Below are 23,591 nucleotides of genomic sequence, written 5' to 3'. Positions count from 1 at the left end.
CTAGTGTTTAGAAATGTACAGATAAGAGGTACACTGACAATACAACTTTAATAGTGCTCATCCTTTTTTTTATTCCTTAGTATCAGGCAATTATAACTTTTGAGGCAACAAAAGAATCCGACAAAGAGTGTTTGGTGATAAACCACATGGGAATAGACCATATTTGAATAAAAGCTCCTGTTTAACTACAAGAAAATACTTCAAAGAGATGTCACAATATCATAATTAGATAGAAAATGTGAGAAATTACAAAACTAAACAAATATTTTCTCATGATGTTTTGCCTGTATCATCCCTGCCTATGAATGTCTGAGTGAATGGTAGAATATGGGGTACTCACGGCTGTCCTTCAGGTGTGTTCTCCGGTATGGATATGGCGTAGCTGGTGTTGGTGAACTCTGGTGCTCTGGCTCCTGCCACCACAGAGAGCATGGCGGGGGGGCTGCGGCTGCCCAGGCCATCGAGAGCTACCACGCTTAACAAGTACTCTCTGTCCCTCTGAAGCACCAGCCCTGTGGTCACCACCTGGCCTGTCTGCTTGTCCACTGCAAAGCAGCCGTCACCACCTACAGGGGAAACACAATGTCTATATTTTCCAGCACTGGATCCAAACCAATCCAATACTGTGGGCTAGAAAACTAAATGTTTCGCTGATGGCAATTTGAAATAGGTGATTCTGACTGGCCGAGTTATGGACCAAGATCCATGTGGGTTTTCTTATTTTTATTATATGATACAAATTAAAATTACCATTTAATGCAGTGTTGCTGTGCAATAATGTATGTATCAAAACAAGTTCACAGTGTGGACTGACAAAACAAACTTGCTACGTTTAAACTAAATCTTCTGTTTTGTACAACACTATGATAGGCAACACTATGATATAACACCCAATGGATTAAGAGATTGAAAGCAGCCTTATTAAAAGGACTCTGTAATTGCTACTTTGTATTCAGGCAGTATGGTGGACATTCAGCAGTGTTTCAAAGCTGAATTTTCATTTACATTCATTCATTTGTCAGGCACTTTTGTCGAAAGCGATGTAAGAATAAGGTACATAATAGTTCTCAAAGAAGTCTTTGAGAAAAAGTGCAAGTGACAGTAGGACTACAGTCGTCATTGTAGATCGTAGCTAATGAAAGGCTAATAAACCTGAAGGAGCAGGTCAGGTAGGTGTTAGTTGCCACTGCGTAGACGAGCATTGGTAACTTAAAGTTAATGTGAGCAGTAACTGGCAGCTATTGAAAAATTATAAAGGTTGTATAAGATTGTACATGTGAGCTTCTGCATTTTTCTGAACAGACCCTTAAGAGAGATATTGAGTTTAAGGTTTGATGTTATAATCTTTCTTGAGATACCATTGAGGCATGCTGAGAGCAGCACCGATAGAGCCTAGACCAGGGGTTTCCAAAGTGTTGGAAGGTGAGCCTCCCCTCAGAGAACATAAGAACAGCTGCGCCCCTCCTCCTAGCTATTATTATCATTATTGTTGTTGTTGCTTTAATGTAGGGGTATTCAATTGTATTTCAAAGAGGTCCAGAAAATGTCATTAAATGCTCTGTTTTCGCTGTCTACCTTTCTCTTTTTTGAGCACGCCATTTGAAATGACTCCGACTGTTTCTCTCTTCTTGTCTCGTCTCAGTGTGTGTGTTTGAATCTATCGTGCTGACTCACTGACTGCACCAATTTGATTGGCTGAGTAGCGTCACCTCCTTAAAACATTAACCTGTTAGCCCCCAAGCTTGTTTTTCAGGTTTCAGGCTCGAAAATGACATTCCCAGAACAAATGACCATATATTCCCTTCTAAGGGTTAAATTAATAATATTTTTTCTAAAAGTAATGATAAACCTGTGAGTTGGATGTAGAAAAGTCAGAATCAATATAGATTTTTTTTATTTTAAAGAAAATTCAGATTGAACATGGTAAAAAACTGTAAATATATAGTGTCCGTCCAAAATATGTTGTACTTATAGTGAAAACTAACCTTGGATGGTGGGTTAGTAGACTAAAAGCTTTAGGAATCCAAAGTAAAACAGATAATAAGTACTCTGTATCAAGATTGATGCAAAACAAGTGATATTTGACCTTTTTAGACAGATTTAGCAAAAGAAACCTCTTCTGGGTCCATTTGGGTGGATTTTCCATATCTCTGGGCCCCCTTGCTCGATTTTGACATGTGACATCTCTTCCTGACCGTTAGAGCCAATAGAATCGAATGGAAAGCGTCCCATAGACTCTCAAGCTACGCTGAGCGTAGGCATATCCCTGCTCTGATATCTGGAAATGGAAAAGCAGTTTTATTGCTTATGGATTATCAGAACATTTCAAAGGGGACACAGACACATTTGATTAACTACACCATCGTTTTTATCGTTTTAATGCCATTGAAGACCAGTTTTGACCAGACAAAGACCAATGTAAGCCATGTTAGCGTTTTTGGCTACCTAGCGCCACATGTTTTGATGTAGGTTTTTGTTATTTTCTCCGCGAATGTGTAATCTTTGAGTGTAGATTCTGTGTCTCCTTACGATCACAAACGATGTGTTGGATGTGCAGCTAGGATAAGTAATAAGGGTGCTAGGAGTGATTTTCGGTGCAGTAATAGGTTAGCATTTTTCAGTCAATTTTGCCTCCTCATTACACTCACCCCTACTTTAGTGGGGACGATGAGTCTGCGTCTTTGATGCGCACAGGCAGATGATGCGGGGGATGCAATGTAGACAGGAATAAATGCAGATCATCCTCTGGCTGCAGCCTTGACCGGTACTTATAAAGGGCGGTTCGCTGACGACCGGCCGTTCTGTGATTCTCAAGAACACACAGATGGCCAGTCCGCCCCTGACAGGACCGGTCCATGAAAATCCTAGCTTCAACTAATCATACTTCCTCCGTTTTCTGCCAGACGCTGTCTCCTCTCTCCCTTTAGGTAACTTCACAAAAAATGTATCCATGTTGCCGCAAGCATAAAGTTAGCTGAAGTTAACTAGCTAGATTTCACTGTTTCTCGTTATTTTTTTCTCACGCTGCGCCTCCCCTGAAGCTCTCTGGCGCCCCCCTGGGGAGTCGCGCCTCACACTTTGAAAACCGCTGGCCTAGACAAATAAGCTACAGCAGTGATAAGAAAACCATTAGAGCGAATAATCAGACCATGTGCAGTTAGAAGAGACGAGGAACCAAACACTAATCCCTGTGGTACACCAGTCGGTTGAATGAACTTCCTTCCTCATGAGCATTTGCAATGCCCATTTCAAGACATGTTTTAAATATTTGTAAATATAATGAAGAGCACTGTCATGGACTAAATGTTGCAATTTTGAAGGCTTTCTATAAGAGTTATGATTTTTTAGATGGTTTAATTCAAGCCGTTTCTCTATTGCAATATGTCTTGAACCTTTTCTCTACATAACCTTAAACTTTAAAATATTCCATATAATGGTACCAAAATGAAAGTGTATCAGTCTCCAAAGAATCTGGTGAGATAGCAGTATTACTCCTAAACCTCATGTGAAAAAATTGTACAGAACAGAAGATAGAAAGCAATTTACCTAACTGACACATTTATTCCAACATAAACAAATTGATGTAGTTTGGCACTGTGCCTAATATTTCATTACAGGAGATTTTTGTTTCCATCACTATACACTTTATAAATAGGTAAGCTAGTCCTCAAAAGCAACAGCAAGATAAATACACGCTATTATTTTTAGAGATGTGTCTGATTGAATCTGATACTGCTTTGATGTGATGGTTCATGACTTGCTGTTTTTGTTTTTCAAATATTCCCTTTGTGACTGGTGACCAATAACAAGGCATTATTTCAAAGCTTCATTTATTCAACGTTGATTAATACAATTTCTTATGATAATGATATTCAAAATGTCCAGTTAAATCAAATCTGCTTGTTTTGGCATTCAAGGACAGACGTTTTTTAATGACACAACACAGAATAATAATCAACATTAATATTCAGAAAGGACAATAAGCCTACATTTAAATTAATGGGAGCAGTTATTTATGCACAATCTAGAGTTTTTTATTTTTTTTATTTTATTAGTATTCATCAATGTGGCGGCTGAGGCTGAAAAGGTAGACCAGAAGATCGGCTATTTGATCACCAGCTCCTTCAGTCTGAATGTCGAAATGCCCTTGGGCAAGAAACGGCTCCTCTAATTGCTCCCGAAGGCTGTGCCATTGGTGTGTGTATGTCAATGAACATAGATGATTAGCAGTTAGGACCCTTGTAAGGCAGCCCTGCCATGAGTGTATAAATGTGTGTTAATTGGTGAATGTTGACATTGACGTTTGGTGATACAATTCTGTAGTTGCAGGAAAGCAGAACCTTAATTTGTAACACATCCTCCACCCTGTGGAGTTTCTGACCATAAGTAGTGCTCTGGTTTTAAATAGTGGCTTCACCGTTTTGTTTGCATCATGCAGAGATTCACATTTGTTTACAAGAAAGCTCCACGGGGCACCTTTAAATAAAATGTTATACTTTTCCTACTACTGTTAAATACAAAAAATTGGATCAGACAGATTGACCTCACTCTGGCCAGCTACTCTCATCCCCTTGAGGTCTTAAAAGTTAAGCACTGCATAAGAGGGTTAAATAAATACATTTGAAATGTTGAAATCAGGGCTGAGCAGTAGCGAAACAACTCAGTTTGCTTAAAAATGGTTCAAGCATGTTATTATAGCAGCCTGTCCTCCTACAAAAAACGACCATATAGGCCGATTGTTCATGCCCTTATTACGATCCAGAGACACGTTTTAAAGTGTATGTTGTTTCTTACATGACCACTAGAGGTGCTCTAGTGGTCGTGTAAGAAACTACATGCTCCCGGCCCGTTCATTGCAAACGCTCCGGAGGGACGTTTATTCACAAATAACCCTCTCTGGAAAATCCTGAATTGTGGAATAGTTTGGCCATTAAAATGCTTTTTGATTCGATTTCTGGCGAGAAGTGTATATTGTACTCTTAGAATCCACGTCCAGTCGATGTGTAGGATCTATAGTTTGATAGATATTACGAAGATGATTTGAGGTCTCGCCGGATAACGTGTATGCAGCTTCCATGTAAAGTTAGCGTGGGTGAAAACAGTTTTTCCGGTCTCAAAGTTTTCATAATAAAACCCGATATATTCCCCTCACTGTCAAATGATTACACAGTGATATCTGCATTACTCATCCACTAAAAAACATCAGTTTATCCTTGTTAATTACACAATATTGATTGGTTTAAATTGTGTACAATGCTTTTGTGTTTTTAACCTTCGATTCAGAGAAACAAATAGTTTTTTCGGAGTTAAGAAACTACAGTTTCCGAAGACACTACTCTACCCAGAAACCCCAGATATAGTTTGGGACTACAACATCCGTCTTGCTTTACAAACCCTGTGATTAGTCATCAAGCCCTCTGATTGGATGTTGGAGTGGCAGTGCGACAAGGTTACGCTGAGCGACAACAGCTCTATGAAATGGAATGGATGCAACGGCAGACTTTCCAAAACTGGAATTGGACAGGTCCAGCCCCCGGGTCTACACATGCTGGCTATTGTGTGTTTCGCAACATGTTCTATGGTACGTCTCTTTATAAGACGTTTAGGTTTAGGGGATACGAAACACAGTGGTCTTATCAAATTTAAAACATATAATTAATAAATGGGTGAATTAATATACCCACACGACACCTAAGGTCAGAAGAGCTTTATTTAACAGCTGGTCTTATGTCTGTGACCCCTCCTGTTGTCCATTGATAAGCCTGAAACATGCACTTGTCAAGGTTCAGAGGCAAATTTTGCAAATATGGCAGTAGCCATCGATCATCTTAAGATAAGATATACTTTATTGATCCCAAGTTGGGAATTTTTTTGTTACAGCAGCATGTACTACTTTGTTTTACTCCACTACTCAGAGGTTAACCTGGTATTTTTACTCCACAACATTTATTTGAGTTACTTTGCAGATTCTGATTAATGATGTGAAATATAAACAACCCTTAAATCAGACTTTAGTTACACCTGAGTCAAATTCAGGGAAGGTGATTGTCAAGTGCCAAAATAAACTATGCAATATATTGGACGTTAAGTACTTTGTCGGACTTCATATTTATCTGTGGATAACCCCAACGTTTTTATCTTATTCAAAAGAAGACCTTAACTTAAAGTATTCTTTAATGTTTGAATAAAGCCTTATTAGTTTGTCTGTTTTGCACATCCTCCTGTTAATATCTTTGGACGTCCTGCAATAAACTGTTTTATTGTAGAGATCACTACAGTATCTTCTTGATATTTTCTATTCTATATTTCTATCATGCCTTCTACTTTCCCCCTATTTTGTATGTAGGCTACTGTTAATATTTAAATGTTTTCATCAAATATAACGTATCTAACAACCAAATTCAATAACGTGCTTTAACCACTAGGCGGTGTGGGTTAAAAATCCAGTGGTGTAATAAAACATAATAATATCAAACATAATATGACTATTAACTTTATTGTGAAATTAAAACAGAACGGTAAAGGAAAATACAGTTTCAGTCTCTCGATTTGAAGCTTATGCATTGTACCATGAACCTGTATATACCTGTGACAGTCAACTGCATGAGGAGTTGGAAAGGTAGTAAATAATATTTTTAAAAACTACAAAAAAATCCCATTCTATCAGCTGTGCACCATTATGGTGTAAATATAACCTATATACCAATTGGATCAAATATAAAAGTCAGCCGAATTAGTGTTGATACTGTAGGGAGACGTATTCTGTGAAAAGAAATGGAAAATGTTGTTTCGTTGCTGATATATTTATGATCCACGTCACGTATTCAGTTTTGGCGCATACCTCAAATCATCTTCGTAATATCTATCAAACTATAGATCCTACATATCGGTTGGACGTGGATTCTAAAAGTAAAATATACACTTCTCGCTAGAAATCTAATCAAAAAGCGTTTTAATGGCCAAACTATCATACAATTTAGGATTTTACAGAGAGGGTTATTTGTGAATAAACGACCATCTGTAACGTTTGCATTGAACGGGAGCACTCAAGGGCAAAAACTTTCAAACGTAATTATAGGATGTATTAAGCGCTTGAACAAACAACATATTTGGTCGTAATAAGGGCCTGAACAATCGGCCTATTTGGTCGTATGAGTTGGAGGACTTGTTGTATTATAGACCACAGCTACCTTTTGGTAATTGTGGTTAAACACACATAAGTAGATATGTGTGATGGACTTATGTTAGTGAAAGGGAAATCGGTAGTGTTTTGTAAAGCCCCACTGGCAAGATTAGCAACCCCCCCCCCATCTCTGACATGCTAAAAAATCTCTATCCCCTCAACCACCAGGGGGTCTATTTCTCTGGCAGCATTCCAACAACCCACTGTGTGCGTTTGTGTTAGTGAGTGCATGTGTGCATGCTTCTTTGTATGAAACAGAGAGAAGCAGACAGATAGACAAGAGTGCATGATAAGTGCATAAGCAAATGTGTGAGGGCCTGTGGCTGTGTGTGCATATGTGGGAGAGAGAGAAAGAGAGAGAGGGACGGAGATACAGAGGTGGATAGAGGCAGGGTGACAGAGAGACAGAGAAACTAATGGACACCTAAAGAGTGCATGAATGCATGAATGAATGTGTGAATGCCTCAGGCTGTCTTTCTGAGCCACTGTGCTGGTGTTTGCTGGTTGTATTTATTTCCAAGGGTCCATAGCTGGCCAGCATATTAACAGCCTGTTTGAATACATCCTATACATCTCATTGGTGTGTGAGTGTTTGTGTGTAAAGTAGAAACTTACCATCCGACAAAAAGTATTCCACCTCTCCGCTTTTGCCCTCATCCCCATCGAGAGCCTGGAGCTGGTAGACAAACGTTCCCGCGGGGGCCTCTGGAGACACCACGGCCAGGTATGGGTACGGCTTCATATTCCACTCAGGGATGTTGTCGTTGACATCAGTGATCTTCAGCTTCACCTTGTTCAGGTACCAGTCTGGGCCTGGGGGATAGTGGAGAGATAGTGACGGAGCTGTGGTTACTGAAAGTGACAGCTGTCATGTAACTGTGTGTGTAGAGTGGGAAAAAGCAGCCAGGGGAATCCGAGGAACCGACTAGCAGCGAGTCAACTGAGGGTAAAGGTATGCCAGTTATAAATGATTCCCAGTAGATGGCAAAACATAATGCCGAAGGATTAGAATATCTCTCAGTCATTCTTGTAACTGCAATGTGGAACTGATACCTGTACCGTCTCGATTCAGTTCAGAGTTTTTGGTCAATTACCACACTATCTTTGCACTGCATGTAGGCAGGGGTAGACTTGGACTAAAAATCATCCCGGGAATCTCGACCGGCCCAGTAGTAATTTGTCAATGGGGGGGAGGGGGGGGTTCTAGTGACTTTTGTCAATATGTTTCAGTTTTTGTAGTGTATTGGTCTTCTTCGAGATTTTTCATTTATTCATTATATATTCTATTGTGTATTGCTTGGAGGGGGGGGGGGGCACCAAATCATAATCTCGCCTAGGGCACCAAAATGACTAGGACCGGCCCTGGCCCAGGGACACAACAACATGCTGACTGCAGTGGGATTGGGACAAAGGCCCAATCCCAAAACCATTCCCTCGACTCTACCCCTCCGTAGCCACACTCGCAGCTCAATGAGGCTCCCTCCTGTCAGGCGGAGGGAGCAGCTGGGAGGGAGTAAATAGGCTTGTTTGAGACAAGCGAGACCTGCGCAGACCTGCGCAATTTCGATCAACGTCTTGCTCGTGTGTTGCATGATGGTTAGTCATTTTGTCCGACTTGCTCTGGAGGCTCGCTCACATGAGACGTTGAAATCTCGCGGGACAAAGACGCCCGCAGCCTTGAGAGCGAGGCGCGGCGAGGCGCCGCAGTTCCTCTCCACGGGCTGCGGAGGCGAAATGCTTGATAGGAAACGACTCGCTGGTATCTCGAGCTGAGCGCTCATTGGTGGTTTTTACCCCGTGCTGCTGATGAAGCTCTCCATTGGCTCGGCAAAAGTTTGTTGTTGTTTTGTGTCAGTTTTACGTCGCCACTTCCATTCACATTTTTCATCATTGTTCCACAATGTTTATCATCATGAAATTAATATCTATATATGTTATACTATACTTGCACTGCTTACCGTTTTCATACTTTATATATCTTAGCATATTCATACACACTGTTCATACTGCTCACAGGCTGCTGTGTATATCTAGTGTATTCATACCCCTCACTGTTTATTCATCATTCAATTCATTCTATATTTTATCCTGTAGATTGTGTACATTACTTTTCACTTTACTGCTTGTTGCACTCCTGGTTGGAAGCTAAACTGCATTTCGTTGTCTCAGTACCTGTAATATGTGCAATAACAATAAAGTTGAATCTAATCTTGAGCAGGAACAAATGTATTTACTTAGTACATATCTGACATTAACGATTAAACACATGTGTGCATTCTTTATAAATGCAAACCGAGTCAAGCCAACTCCGGAGGTGGCGGTATGCACCTTAAAGTGGTTTGCAAATCCGCCAAAAAACCGAGCAGAAGAAGGAAGAAGAAGAAGAAGAAGAAGACGAAAGCGAAGAAGAAGTAAAGTAGAAGAGAAGAAGAAGCCGACTCGGAGCTGTCTGATTCTCAGGCGAGGCTTTTTGAATGACTGTCCCGCTGGCTGCGATCGGCTATTGCTGCTCTACTTTCGAGGCGAGCCGCAACGCGTCTCATAACAACAAGCATCTCTGGGACGTCCAAACTGGATCAAGCTTTTGGGACGGCTCCTTATCAGTAAGAACAGGAAATGCCGTAACTGTATCTAACATGAGCAATTCACATGATTATCTCGTTTTGATCAATAGTTGTCAAAATTCCCAATAAAGACACAATAAAATCCAACCATTTTACTGTGCTGTTTTAGTTGTGAAATTACAGCTGATCGTTTATAACGTATCTTCGTCTTGATGCTACAGTATGTACATAGTATACGACACTTTATAATTTGACTATACATACATTTACTTCTTTCTAAATTGACTCAAACACAGGTATGTGATTTCGTGCACCGAATTCAAAGACATCTGAGAGATATCATTGAGGTCTCGTTACCATCGACGTTACCAGTGGATTCTACTGGCCAGCTACTTGAGTAAACAGCGTGTTTTGCTGAGCGGACTTTACACAGCGTGACTCCGGTCAGGTAGATGACGCCGGTATCAAGTCCACACGCGTATAGCTCGTTGTTTGAGGGCTCATGCCATAAGCCCACTCCCCCTCCACACCGCTCCACACTCGTTGCTTTGGAACAGCCCTCAATATGGCGGACCCTCCGCGTGAACGCGCAAACAGATGGGTAGGGTGTATGGGTAGGGTGTAGGGGTCGGTTTGGGAATGGGCCAAAGCTTCCCAAACCTTTCAGCGATTCATGCCGGATATGTACAGCGTAGGGCACTGAAGAACGATGCTGTTCCTACTTTGTTTGGACCAGTGGGAGATTCGGGTACAAAACCTGCAAGTATTCATTGTTGTTTGTGTATTTATGATGTTTAAAACAAACAAGGTATCTCCCACGACTGTTTAAATGGGTAAACGTTTTTTGGTCAACTAAGTTGAGAAATGCTCTCCGCAGACCCATTCTCACAGCGTTATAAACCTTTTTCTTACTCAATATCAAGCCACACTTATTGTTTTTCCTTCGGCTGTGAGTGTTTGCTCAGGATGAATTTCGCTTGTTCTCGCTGTATCGCCGAGAGGCTCGTTGTTGCGATCTGCTGCGAGGAGTGGACAGATTTCCGCTCCTCGCAGCAGATCGCAACAACGAGCCTCTCAACGTCCCGACAAATCAGAGCATACTGGGCTCACAGGGAGTGGGGGGGGGGCAGGAGCTCTAACAAGCCGTTTAGGACAGAGAGTGAATACACATACTTTACAGAGATGCTGTATGAGAAACCAATGTGAGTTTGGAAACTTGCACAATATAAATATATTCTAGTAGACCTCAACAATGGAATTCTGATCAGTAGAAATGGCCATGACATGGGACCTTTAAGCAAAAACATTCTTAAGATAATTTGACTTTTTAGACGAAAAATAAGAATTGTTGTTAAAATTCCTTTTTTGCAGTGCTGGGCTCCCACTCAGCCATCCACACATTCAGGATCCCATGGGAGAGAGACTCAGCCACAGTCTCATCTACAGAGTCTGTGTAAAGCTACCTTGATCTTCCCACAGGGGCCTAGGGATGATGCCTCGTGGCTGCAGGCATTTTGTCGCCTGCACACTGCCTCACTGGAGTGAATAAGAAGATTCCAGGAATCTAATTACCAACTCGCTCACTCTGAGTCAGGGCAGACAGCAAGACTGCACAGCAGCGCCCAAGGAGAAGCGGTATAATACTGCATTGCAGCCTCTATGACATTAGCTTAGCGTGCCTTTTTATGAAGCTCAGGCTAGGGGATCATTATCTGCATTAGGTACAGTGACAAAATATGGAAACAATGTGCACCAAAAACTCTCCTGACAGTGACACAGGCCAGATCTAGGGCACTTTCTGCATAGACTCTATTCTTGCAAAGTAGAGCATGCCACAGGATTGTGAGCTACAGTAAGACACCATTTTTTGCAAATATTGGCTGTGATCTGTTGTCAGCGTGGCATGAAGGAATGTCAGAAGAGCTGCCAACCAGTTCAGTAGGCTGCGATCCACATAGGCCACCTGCCTTAACCAGAGGAGGAGAGCCCCCTGCCAGGATAAACTCACATATGAACACAATCGCTAAGATTTGACATGTAGGCAAGTCGTCTTGTCACAACCAGACACATGCTTGCACCCTTGACGAAGCTGACATATGTAAGTGTCTTTCCTTCCCCCTCCCTTTCTCCAACTAACAAACACCTGTGCACACTTACGCACAGAGGTGAGCTACCTAAGGGCTGAAAGTAACTATGGATTTGAAATCCCATTATGTAAAAGCTCTCCTGTGTGTGACCACAGGCTATATATGCACTTTGTAATCCAGAGCAAAAGCAGCAGGAGTTTACTGTGCCTAGTTAGGGCGGACACGCAGCAGATGTGTTGTTGTTGTTGTAGTAAACAGTTCAACTTTACTTGTTTTCCGATTATTATGTAACATAGTGTCTCTTCGAAGTCAATTATAGTCAATAATAGAAACGTTTGCATTGGCAATGAGCGGTACATGCAAGCTGAAAAATGATATAAAGTCTTTAAACTGTATGAATTGCTATAATAAATCTTTTACAGCACCTACGGTATGCGCTCAAATGAGTTGGAAAGTATAAAACAGATGCTGAGATCCCAATTCCCATTTCCTTTTTTAACTAGCTTACAGTTGAAGATGCATTTTGATGGGAAATACAATGTGTTGCACTCCAGACTAGCTCTGGAGTGTTCACAACTGAAACACAATAGCTATAAAGTGTGTGACAGCTCCTAAAAGGATTGTTAGAGGGATAATAACGGAGGGAGGAAGAAGCTAGAGGAGAGAATTAATCTAGCTTTCTGCTCAGGCTTTAAAGTTGCTCTGCGCAGAGAAAACTTCTGACTCGGATCTGACGACGCTTGGTTGTGGATAAATAGCCAACTGTATAGTGGGGGCACGGAAACTAATCAATGTTTAGATGCTATCTCCTAAAATGTCGACAGCGGCAGTTTATGCAATTTAAGCCAGATCATCCTGCCCTGTAAGAGGGAACAATCCTCCCGTGATGAATAATGAGAAAGGATAAAGATTCTTTAGGCACTTAATCAAAAAGAAATCAGCTCTAGCACTTAATATTTAGTTGACGATCAAGTCTTTGCGGGGAGCAGTGCAAGACACATTCCTTGCCTCCTGCTTGTTGGTGTCTTTCCCATCCATGTCTCTGTGGTAATGGTGGTGATGATTTTACAAGACTCCATCTAATTAGCTTGTTACAGAGAGACTAATCAGAGCCAAGGCAGATAATTAGAGCCTATCAGCTCTGGAATGATAATGAAGAATGTACTATGTGTGTAAGTGTGTGCGCGTGTGTTTGTGCGGCAAAACATGGGCAAGTGGGAGTGCACGCTGCACTGCAAACGTGTGTGATTTCTCTCTGATCTGGTAAGTAAAGTGCGGGCCCATCTGAGAGCGATGCCCCATGAGCAGCAACTCGACACAAACTGCCCCACCTTGGCAAGACAAAACATTTGATCAAATAACCGAGGCAAAAGGCTCACGGGCTGCACTGGATTTTATTCAGTCAAATTTGCTTTCTCCTCGCTCAGTATGATGAAAAGCAGGCCTATAAAGTATCCCAGAATCCCATAAGGATAATAGCACCATAACAAAAACACAAAAAAAAGTGGATGACAGGGTTGCACCAAAGCTAAGTTACTACAATTAAGTGTGTGTGTGTGTGTGTGTGTGTGTGTGTGTGTGTGTGTGTGTGTGTGTGTGTGTGTGTGTGTGTGTGTGTGTGTGTGTGTGTGTGTGTGTGTGTGTGTGTAAGCATGCCTGCCTGCCTGTTGATGTTTCTTGCCGTTAATCCTCTCCTTGGGAAGTTGCTATATAAAGCAGCTAAGTGGCTTGCCGGTTTGAGAAAAAAAAAATGAAAAGTTGTCTCAAGTGCTTCAATGCACATGTACACTGCCCACAGTACAAGGACAGTGAGTATGTGTGGGAAGGGGATGAGAGGGAAAAGAGTCAAGGAGGAAGGCGCATATACAGAAACACAAATATCTACAGGGGAAGAGGCAGGCGGCGTGGAGGATGGAGTATTGTGTGATGCTTAGCAGAGAATGTAAAATAACATGCCAAAGACGAGAGCATAAGGAAGCAAACAAAAAGATGCATCCATGTTGGGAGAGAAATCTCCCAGTAGCAGACAAAAGGAGAAGAAAATTAAGATATAGAACAAACGGTGTAATTAATGTCAGAGGGTCTTCTAATGGACCCCTGGATCCTCCTACGTCTAATGAGGGAAGAAATTAGGATACAAATATTTCTGTGTGGAATTAAAAAAAACTGCGTCTGCAAGCATAATTATCAATGGCCCGTGCGAGACGTGGAATTTCAGAGGCGCTTCCCTGGCAGCGAATGAATGGAAAGTGAATATCAGCTCAATAGGGGAGTAATAAGGTACATTAACCAAATGTTTGCAGTGTTAAGGAGGCTCTATTCTAAGCCGCCCACCCCCCAGCTCTGTGCTTAAAGCAGAGTGTGAAGCCGTCAGCAGGAGATCAACACGCTAAAAGCACCAGGGACAGAAATCTATTAACTCTGGGATCCCGACACCACACACTGGACTCTGCGGCTCAGAATGGCTGACACACTTGGAGACACACATTCAGGCTTTTTCAACACAGAACAATCGCAAATGGTAGACGTCTTTAAATTCGGCACATTGCTTACTCCAAATCCGCGTCTATGCAGAAAACCCCCATAACAGTGTTTGATAAAGCAGCCAGTGAGCGTCTTTTGTTAACTGCAAACAATTTGCAACAATATTCCTTTGTGGTACACATTACATCTGTAGTTAATTAAAAAAAGGTCCTGTGTATATATGTAAAACAAAAACATCGCTTCAGTTTACTAATGGAGTGTTTAGAGGCTACTAAACAGGCCATGTTACACAACATCAACAATCATTTTCAAAATGGCCACCAAGACATCTAAGAAGAAGCAAATTGGATGTTGGTACTGACTTTTTCAGGAGTACTTCTACATTTACTTGAATACAATTGGAGCTTACAGGTAACCTTCAGAGCTTAATCAGAAATATTTATTTTAAATTAACACGTCACCATGCAGTTTTGTAATTTGTGCCACTTATCTCTACAGCATTTCCCTGTATTGTTTTTAATATCTTTCTCTGTTTTAGTGAGTTGTTGTTTCGTTCGGCTCATTTGATGTGCTTCTTTTTGTTATATATTTCACAAAATTATGTTAGCTTAGTTTCATTTCCTATTTGTTATTGTTTGGGGAGCTACATATTTGCGTTTCCTCAATTTGAATCCAGTTCCTCTTCACAAATACTTGTAAATATTGTCTGTGTAATTGATGTATTGTCCTTGCACACAGGCATTCACACAAGTGGAGTCCCATGGACTTTAGTCTAAACTGAGGACCCCCACCCCCACACTGTACTAGTGACTCGCCAGCTGTTGTACAGCAACAGCAGGGAGAAAGCAACGGATGGTAAAATAGAACAATGCATGTACAGGTAAATGCATGACTCACCAAAACAATAGATAGCAAAGCCCTAAATTGGCTCTAGAGAGTCAAGTAGAAAACAGAAAAGACCCACACAGCAGTAATTATTCCAGGAGTACAGCTAGGGCCTAAACTGTAATATTAATAATAATGTTAGAGGTTACTTCAATGAAGATGTTCAGTTTCTCTTAAAATCAGAGATGTATGCTGCAGTCCCCCTGCATGACCCTGAACAGGATAAGTGGTTGGATGTACAAGATAGTGCCGACAGCTGTAGTCTCTTTTCTGGTGGGTTCATGTTTTTGTAGTTCTGCCAAAATAAGTACAAAAGTTATTCAATCCCTTTTGTTTAATTGCTTTGAGCAGAGGAACATGTGCCCTATTCACTCGCATAAAAGAGGAGGATTTAGAGCGAAGCAAGTGTTCAATGGAGATATACTGGCACTACCCTTCAGGGAGAGGGAATACGAGTTAGCTGAAATATTTTAAAGTCGATTTTAAACAACTATGGCGAATGATTTATTTGTATGGCATATGCATTTGGCTTCACATGTTCAAAATGACTTAATCTGACAAATGATCAAGTGTTTTATTCCATCGACTCCTTTACATGCACAGTGATACATATAATGGAACAATGAAAGTAGCTTGAAAAAAACGACATCAAAGGTAAAGAAAATGGAAAAATCAATGACTGATTCCCATCCCCACTACAAAATTGTTGTTTTTTTAAATAAGAGAAAATAAATATTGAGCCACAATTCCCTAGTGATACTTAATGCGTGCTGCTTTCCATAGCCACCGACAAGGACAGATAACCAGACGCACATTATCAACGAGAGCCTGCATTATACTCTTATTTTCTTTGGGTTTCTCCACCCAAGGCTTTAAACCCCGTAAGACTGCAGACAATGCCTTCACACAGTCACTCTCATTCATAAAAGACCCCACATGCCAAAGCATTCAGTCGGAAAAAAGATACTCAGGCAAAAACTGAAAAATCACACTGTTACTTATTTTATACCGGAGTTTTGTATAAAATATGCAGCCCTAGACTGTAGTTATTAAAGTGAGAACATGTTGTTGTCCAGCCTGGTTAGGGTTTGGCTATGAAGAACATGGTAGAACATGGTTTTATATTTTTAAGGCTTTCAGTACTTCAATAATATGTGTTATTTAATTATGTATCACGCAGTGAACTCTAAAACTGGAGTAAACACTGTAACCACTGCCGTAATGTTTGATTGAATGAAGACAAACTCTGAGGCAACAGATACTGTCTCATTAAGTGAGAGTGAAGTCTATTTTTTCAGGAATGCAGGTTTTATTCATTGGCAAATTGTAACCTTCACTGAACATTTACAGCCACTAGACGACTTTACTGCTACACCTTTGTAACTGCCCGATCGCCTTCACCTGTCTAAAAAAAGTTGGGAATTACCTCAAGGTTCTCCAACATAAGTTATAAATGCGGAACAAAAGATTATGGGCAGATGGATTCCTTACAATTCAACCTTAGCCGTGAACAGACAGACACATTTTTTGAATATTTTGACTTGAGCAGGAAAACCACAGGTGTTACAACAACAAGCATAACATTAATGTCAACATCCATTAAGCGAAACTGGCTCACATAAATGGGATGCGGCCATCATTAACGTTACTGTGCTTTTCCTGCATTGAAAAATCACAATGGCAGCATTGAAAAAGCCTTCTTTTTTTAAAGAACACATAAAGGTAGGGTGCATCTCCTCTGACTTTGAGATTGGGCCATATAAAGCTTGTAAATTAGGTAAATTGCTGAAGCAAAATCCCGACCAGAAATCATTTGAACGTGAAGTGACGGAAAAGCAGAGAGCAAAAATACATCCATGACAGGAACCTAGTCACTTTCAAAATGACTCATCAAACCCCTGCTGGCCATAAAGATGAGCCCATCCGAAGTAATCAAAATGTCATGTCTGTACTGAAAATCAGGCCTTCTTCCTTTTTTCTCTGTGGGGCCAGCAATTTTTCTATGTCTCTTATGTACCAAAATGTATGTATTTTTAAAACTGTATTCTCTCTGAATTTTTTTATTTCCACTAAGGGAATTTTAGTTTTTTGTTAAAATTCAAATTGTGCATGTATCAAATGATCAAATGAAACAGACTAAAATCAAAACATAAACTTTCTTTTAAGCATTTAACTCCCTGTTACATTTAAGTGCTATTAAAATGTCATTGGCACACACACACACACACACACACACACACACACACACACACACACACACACACATCCATATGTTTGTTCTACATAACACTTCTATTCACCGTTCTGTATGGATGTTGCTCTACAGTATGGTATACAAACAGGGGATGATCCGCTATTATGCCCACATTGTATGGTATGCAAAGTAATATATTCACTGGTGTCAGTCTGAGCCTTCATGGAGCCCTGTGGGATGTCTGATCAATTAGCAGACAGGGTCGTTGAATGGTGCAGCACGAAAGGGAGTTTTGAGAGCCAAAAATATCTGGAAGCAATAACTGAGTCATAAGGATTGATCAGGAACCACACCGCCCCTCTTCATATTTATTTACGTTTATTTTGTGATATGACAGAGAAGAAATCTTTTAAGCCTTTGAGATAAAGTTTTAAAACCTGTACTCAGTGTTTCTTATGTACACTCTTCACATATGCGATTAACACATAAGAGAGGAGAGAATTACTTTTAAGTCAATAGCTGTCAATGGAGCCAATTTTCCATCTCCAAATAAAACATTTGGCTTGCTCTTAAAAGGAATGTGATTCATGCTTAAATGGATCTTTTTAGTCATGTTGTTATAATCGTCATGCAGCAAAGTCAACGCATAAAGGACTCAGCGTCATGAGAAGAGTCATGGTTACGTTCATTGTCATGGTTCTTTAAGTTGTCCTACATATAAAAAGGAAACCTTGATATTTCTCTTTGACACTGAATACATGTGTTGTGTCTGAAGGCACTTGCTGTTTTCTCAGAAACACTTTGAAGAGCTGTATGGAAGACAAACTCTGTGAAACTTTTACATAAGCTACCACACAAGGTTCTGTAGATGAGTATGAAAAACATTCCTAGCTTTGCTTTCACACAAGGGATAACATTAACTTTGACAAATTGGCCTCAAGGTACAAGCTTTATGTATTTGTGATCACCTTACTGTCGTGACATCTGGCTTTGTAGCACCTCGCCCCACATTAACCTTGGCTACAGTATGTTGCAATAAAGAGAAGTGATAATTACACACTCCAGGCTCAAAAATAACATTTGTAAATATGGATGAGCAAAGGAATTATATAAAATGTTTTAAATAAAAAACAATTTCATATTTGACTGAATAATAGAACAGAACAGTACTTAACATGGCCTGCCAAATACGTGTGCCAGCAGTATCTTCCTACTATCTTGTTCGCAAAAATAATTGAAAAATGGCATCGTTTGCATCCATGGCGAAATGTCAAGAATGGTGATCGACCGAGCGTATATTGAGTTTTACATCCAACACTAATTAGAATATGTGGATGAGTATAGATGAAGGAAAGAACACTTGTCCTGCCAACAATGGAGACGGATCAGAAAGCCCTTCACTGATCTGACTGCCAATACATACAATTAATACAAACAACTCCTTATAGAAATATGTTTTTTCTTTTGTATTAAACAAACAAAAAATATGTGTATCTAATATAACTGTGTTTTAAATGTGTAACTTAAGGGAACATTTAAAAAAATATATGTTGGCAACCACCTGTATTAATGTATCAGATTCTATGAGCATTGCATGTTAAAGAGCTCCTGATCTGCTTGAAGGGGTGTTCCCTCTCCTGTAGTGTGTTCTATAGGTTTCTGTGCATGTAAATGGTCTGCAAAAGGCTAAAATCCCAAAGTTCTAACAGAAGTAGTTTCTCTCTCCCCGCCTGAAACGCCTCGATTGGACCTCCGTAACATAGTGATTGTCACGCTGCTATTGGCTAGCAATCCAACACAAAATACTGAAAACCTGAAAATGAGCATGATATGTCCTCTTTAAATCTTCTAGCATTAGCTACAGCAGTAAAACAGGATAAATGTAATTGAGTAAAATGTCAAAAATATTTATGTAAATGAAATACTAAAGTAAAATACAAGTATTTCAATGTTCAGTAAATATTTTTGGTTACTTTCTGCCAGGTTACAGAGTCTTGACAAGATGTTTGGCATCCAGGGCTGATTCTGAGGATCTCATATGACACTGAACCAAATTGTCCCAGTTTAATCATAAGCACAAACTGAAAGGATTTGAACTGAACAGATGGATTCAAGTCAAATGTCTCTTCTTTGTAGAGAAAAAATAAACCTATTGTCGAACTCCACCATAGAGAATCCACAATGATTGAGTTTAACATAAACAAGAAAAACCTCTAGAGGGTAAAAATGACACGCACTATTATAATAGAGGGTATGCATTGACGTCAGTTTTTCCAGTAATTCAACTGACTCACCCCCTCAGAAGGCCAAAGTTATAAGTGGAATAAAGTGCATTACTGGAAGTAATACAAAATAAACATTTAGGGTATCGCTTGGCTCTTTTCTGTCTGCCAGGAGAGAGGGAACCAACAGGAGTCAAACTTGTAACAGGCAGGGCCGAGGTCTCACTGTTTGTTGGGTGGAAGGTAGACAGGACAGGTCTTAATACTTCCATCAGTAGGCTAACATGTATTTGGCCAGGCTAACGTTTTTTCCCAATCTTTGCGCTAAGCTAACACTGTGTTAAACACAACTCCGACCTTCAGCATGCCTGCAAAGAGATCATGTTGATATTGATATTCTTATCTGGCTTTGTCTCCAGGCAGCATCGCATACTAATTCCCCACCAACTGTCACAGTGTTCATCTAATTGTGTCAAGTTGGACAATACCAATGTAAACAAACTATCAGCAAGACAACAGTAGAGCGTACACTTCCCTATTAAGACCCACACAACAGGAGTATCAGTAACACATAAAACAGGACTAATAGTCCATTCACCGTTTCAGCTAATGCTAAATACACCATCAAAGCCAACAGGCCCAGTGCTCCCAACAAATCAATATTAGTCCTACGGCATAATGAGGGCAGTAACAGGTTGACTGTTCAAAGATAATTAGGTTTTCAGTTGGGTCCTAAAAGAAGACACAATGCTGCAGTATACATTTTTTATAAGGTAAATGTTTTCCAATCCCTGCTTTAAAATGCTTGGTTGTCTTTTATCTCTTATCTAGACTTTTAAACTGTACATTTGTTGTAACATAGTGAGATTGAGAGTTAAAAGCTTGCTAACAGCGGGTGCAAACAGCCCATTTGTTGGGGGAGAAGAAAGGATCTTCAGGCTAAAATTGATTGGAAGGCAACATAAGAAGCTTAAATATGCGTTCCTTAAATGCCACAGAGGTTGGTTTTCTTTGAGCTTTTGATAGGCAGGGGAAGGCAAATAAACAAATGATTACTTTTATTTTTTAGTACAGGTGATTGACATTGTGTGGGATTTCTTGCTTCTGCTCAAATAAAAGTAGGGAGAAATCACCATCCACAGGTATAAGGCTACATTTGCATAAGCACTACATTAGTAGTCAAGTGTTGTATCTTCACGACTATCTGTGATATCACACATAATTAGATCGGGCTCTGAAGTATGCTCTCTATTCTCAAATCTGTGATGGAACAATGTCGCTGCTATCCAAACAGACACTTAGTGTAGTAATAATATGCACTCGAGCATACGTACTGTACAGTACATTGCACACAGCCAGCGTTCCTCCCATTGACCCACTGAAAATAACATGGATGTGCCACAGCCCGTATGCCCACCCTGTTGCACACTGTAAAGCACAGACTGGTCATTTGGAAAGGTGGCACGAAGAGAGAAAATAACATATCATTCCAGTGCTCACCTCTCTGCACTGCCTGTATCCCATAGGACAGCAACATTTTAAAGTTATTTTATTGATTTAAAAGCTCTAAATGAAATGGCCCCCTCACGAATAGCAGAATATCTGTCATACTACACTCTAGTGCTGACCGATAAGCATATTTTCACGGCCATCGTGATATGAACATGTGTGATAAACACATTGCTGCCTGAAACGAATAAGAACAATATTTTTATTTTTGGGATGGTAAGCGAAACCGGATTTTGAAATGGCTCCAGGGCTAAAGAGCATGATATTTATTACCAAGCCGCATCCCTGCTCTGTGTGATGCTCCTCCACCTACACAAATACTCAAACACAGACACACATACACAGAAGCAGCAGAGCAGAGCAGTTAAGGTGACTCAACTTGACAAACAACTTTGTTCACTACGGTAAGCAACTGCAATAAAGCCTTTGTAAGTATTAAGTCAATAACTACTATCACAACTAAACTAACTTGAAGCTAATGGGGGATTGTGACAAGCTAACAATAGATTTCTATGCAGTATAACTTAGTTTTCCACTTAGAGTTTGGCCAATTTCTCGCACACTTGTATGAAGTACTGGCTTGAACAAAGCAGCCCCCCCTCCCTGTGATTCAGTGCCTGCAGCGGTACCTGCAGACACTGAATCACATCAGAGGAGGACAGAGGACCAGACGAATTTCTGATACTGACTGATGTCTGTGTTCCTCCTTCTTTCTAAACTTCTCTCGGGATAATAAATTACTTTATTGACATTTTTAGATTGTTTCCACTGAGATATTAATGAGTCTGTATAGTGACTTTGCTGTTGTGAAACATTGCTGTCGCTGCTCCAGAAACAACATTTAGGCAAGTTATTTAGGAAGTATTCGACATGAACAAAGGAAATGCATATTGAGTATGCAAACTTTAATGTTGTTATTTATCCCAAGTCATTGTCATCCCAATATTGAACAATGTTGTCACACATCATAGATCTTTCTCATGTGATTCAGACCTACATAATCTGGGCCAAAGGTTTTTTACTTTAGGGACACCAAAGAAGGTCCCTGGGGATTGCCAGTTGGATGTGAAACAAATACCAACCTTGTGGCTTTTATATTACTATTGTCTTTACTTTTCCTTAGAATAGATTTGTTTCAAAAATTAGTGATACATCTATGATCCAAGAGGGGGGTAGTCACAAACAGCAACCTGATTATTTTAAGGGTGTCGTGACTGGAAAAGATTGAGAACTGCTACTCTGGACTATTAACACATCCAAGGAATAAAAGCTAAATTGCTGAAGCAGCGTTTAGCGCCTTTACCCCAAAACTATGGAAAACACTACCACTGCATATCTGACAATGAGAGTCTGTGAGTGACTTCAAGAAAAGCACACTCTTTAACTTCTCTCAGATCAAGAGCCTGGTCTATGATCAGAGTCCTTACCTAGCTTATTTATGCTCTGCTCGTTTTGATCCTGACTTTATGTTCATACATCGGTTTCATCCTCTTATTGTTTTTGTCATGTTTTATTGCTTTCCATTATGTATGTTTTTCTTTGTTATTGTTTTGTTTTCCCCTGTGAAGCAACATGATCTGCATGTTATGAAAGGTGTTATATAAATACTATTTATTAATATTATTGTATCATTTCAAAATGCAATATTCAAGTGTAGTCTCTCAGAAAGAGGTATACAAGGTTTGTGCCATGTGAGCTTTCATTTGTTCCTGCCTGTAGCAGGGAACATGTAGAGGTGTGTTTTCTACAATTGAACACATCACATGGGTGCATTTTAAGTGTTACATGTATGTACTCTCTGCACAAGGATTTGTTCGGAGACGTCAGAGCAGGGCCGGCTCTAGCCAATTTGCTGCCCTAGGCGAGATTTTAGCTTTTTGTTTACATAAATTGTGACCAAAACGTTTGAGACCCACTGAGATAAGTTAGACCAAAGTGAACTATCTAAACACTCAGAGAGCCCTTTACCTCACTGAGCCTCTCAGTCTGACAGGAGAGCTCTCCTCCAAGCTGGTTGTAGAAAGATCTACTTCTTATATCCGTTAGAGCAGCTAGCACCAGATTCTAATAATAACAGCGCCGGTACCGGTGCGCCCTCTCTCTTGCTCGCTCACACACTCAACTCGCACTTTGGCTGTGAGCTGCGGGCGCCTAACAAGCCAACATCCCCCACTTTCCTCACTTACAGCGCCCATCGTACAGGGCAAATTAAACGTGTAACCGGGGTGAAAAGGGTGTTACATTTACTTAATTATGAATGTTGTTACATTAAGGCCGAAAATTAGGATGAGCACCAACGGTCAAAAATGTTTTTTTCCCTCCCAGAGCTACCAGCGCAGCGCCCCCCAGGTCTGGAGCCCTAGGCGACCGCCTATGTCGGCTATGCCAAAAATCGGCCCTGCGTCAGAGTATTGAAGTATCAGCGAATTTCGTCTTGTTTGTGCATTCATGTGTGCTTCGTGT

The 23,591-nt window shown here is 40.4% G+C and overlaps 1 protein-coding gene across 1 annotated transcript in view; it reads right to left on the bottom strand.

Annotated features, from left to right (window-relative positions):
- Positions 1-23,591, bottom strand: part of LOC104949275 (neural-cadherin-like) — a gene marked incomplete at its 3' end in the record, with an annotated part of 64,198 nt that overhangs the window by 26,552 nt on the left and 14,055 nt on the right. The window contains exons 2-3 of the mRNA XM_010775609.1: positions 7,799-7,996; positions 341-566 (exon numbers count right to left, since the gene is read on the bottom strand). Coding sequence (XP_010773911.1) covers positions 341-566; positions 7,799-7,996 — 424 coding nt within the window. The remainder of the gene's footprint in view (positions 1-340; positions 567-7,798; positions 7,997-23,591) is intronic.

This window comes from Notothenia coriiceps, unplaced genomic scaffold, assembly GCF_000735185.1.
Source record: "Notothenia coriiceps isolate Sejong01 unplaced genomic scaffold, NC01 NC01_scaffold00015822, whole genome shotgun sequence".
Classification (NCBI taxonomy): Eukaryota; Metazoa; Chordata; class Actinopteri; order Perciformes; family Nototheniidae; genus Notothenia; species Notothenia coriiceps.
This window is presented reverse-complemented; position numbering and strand designations above follow the sequence as displayed.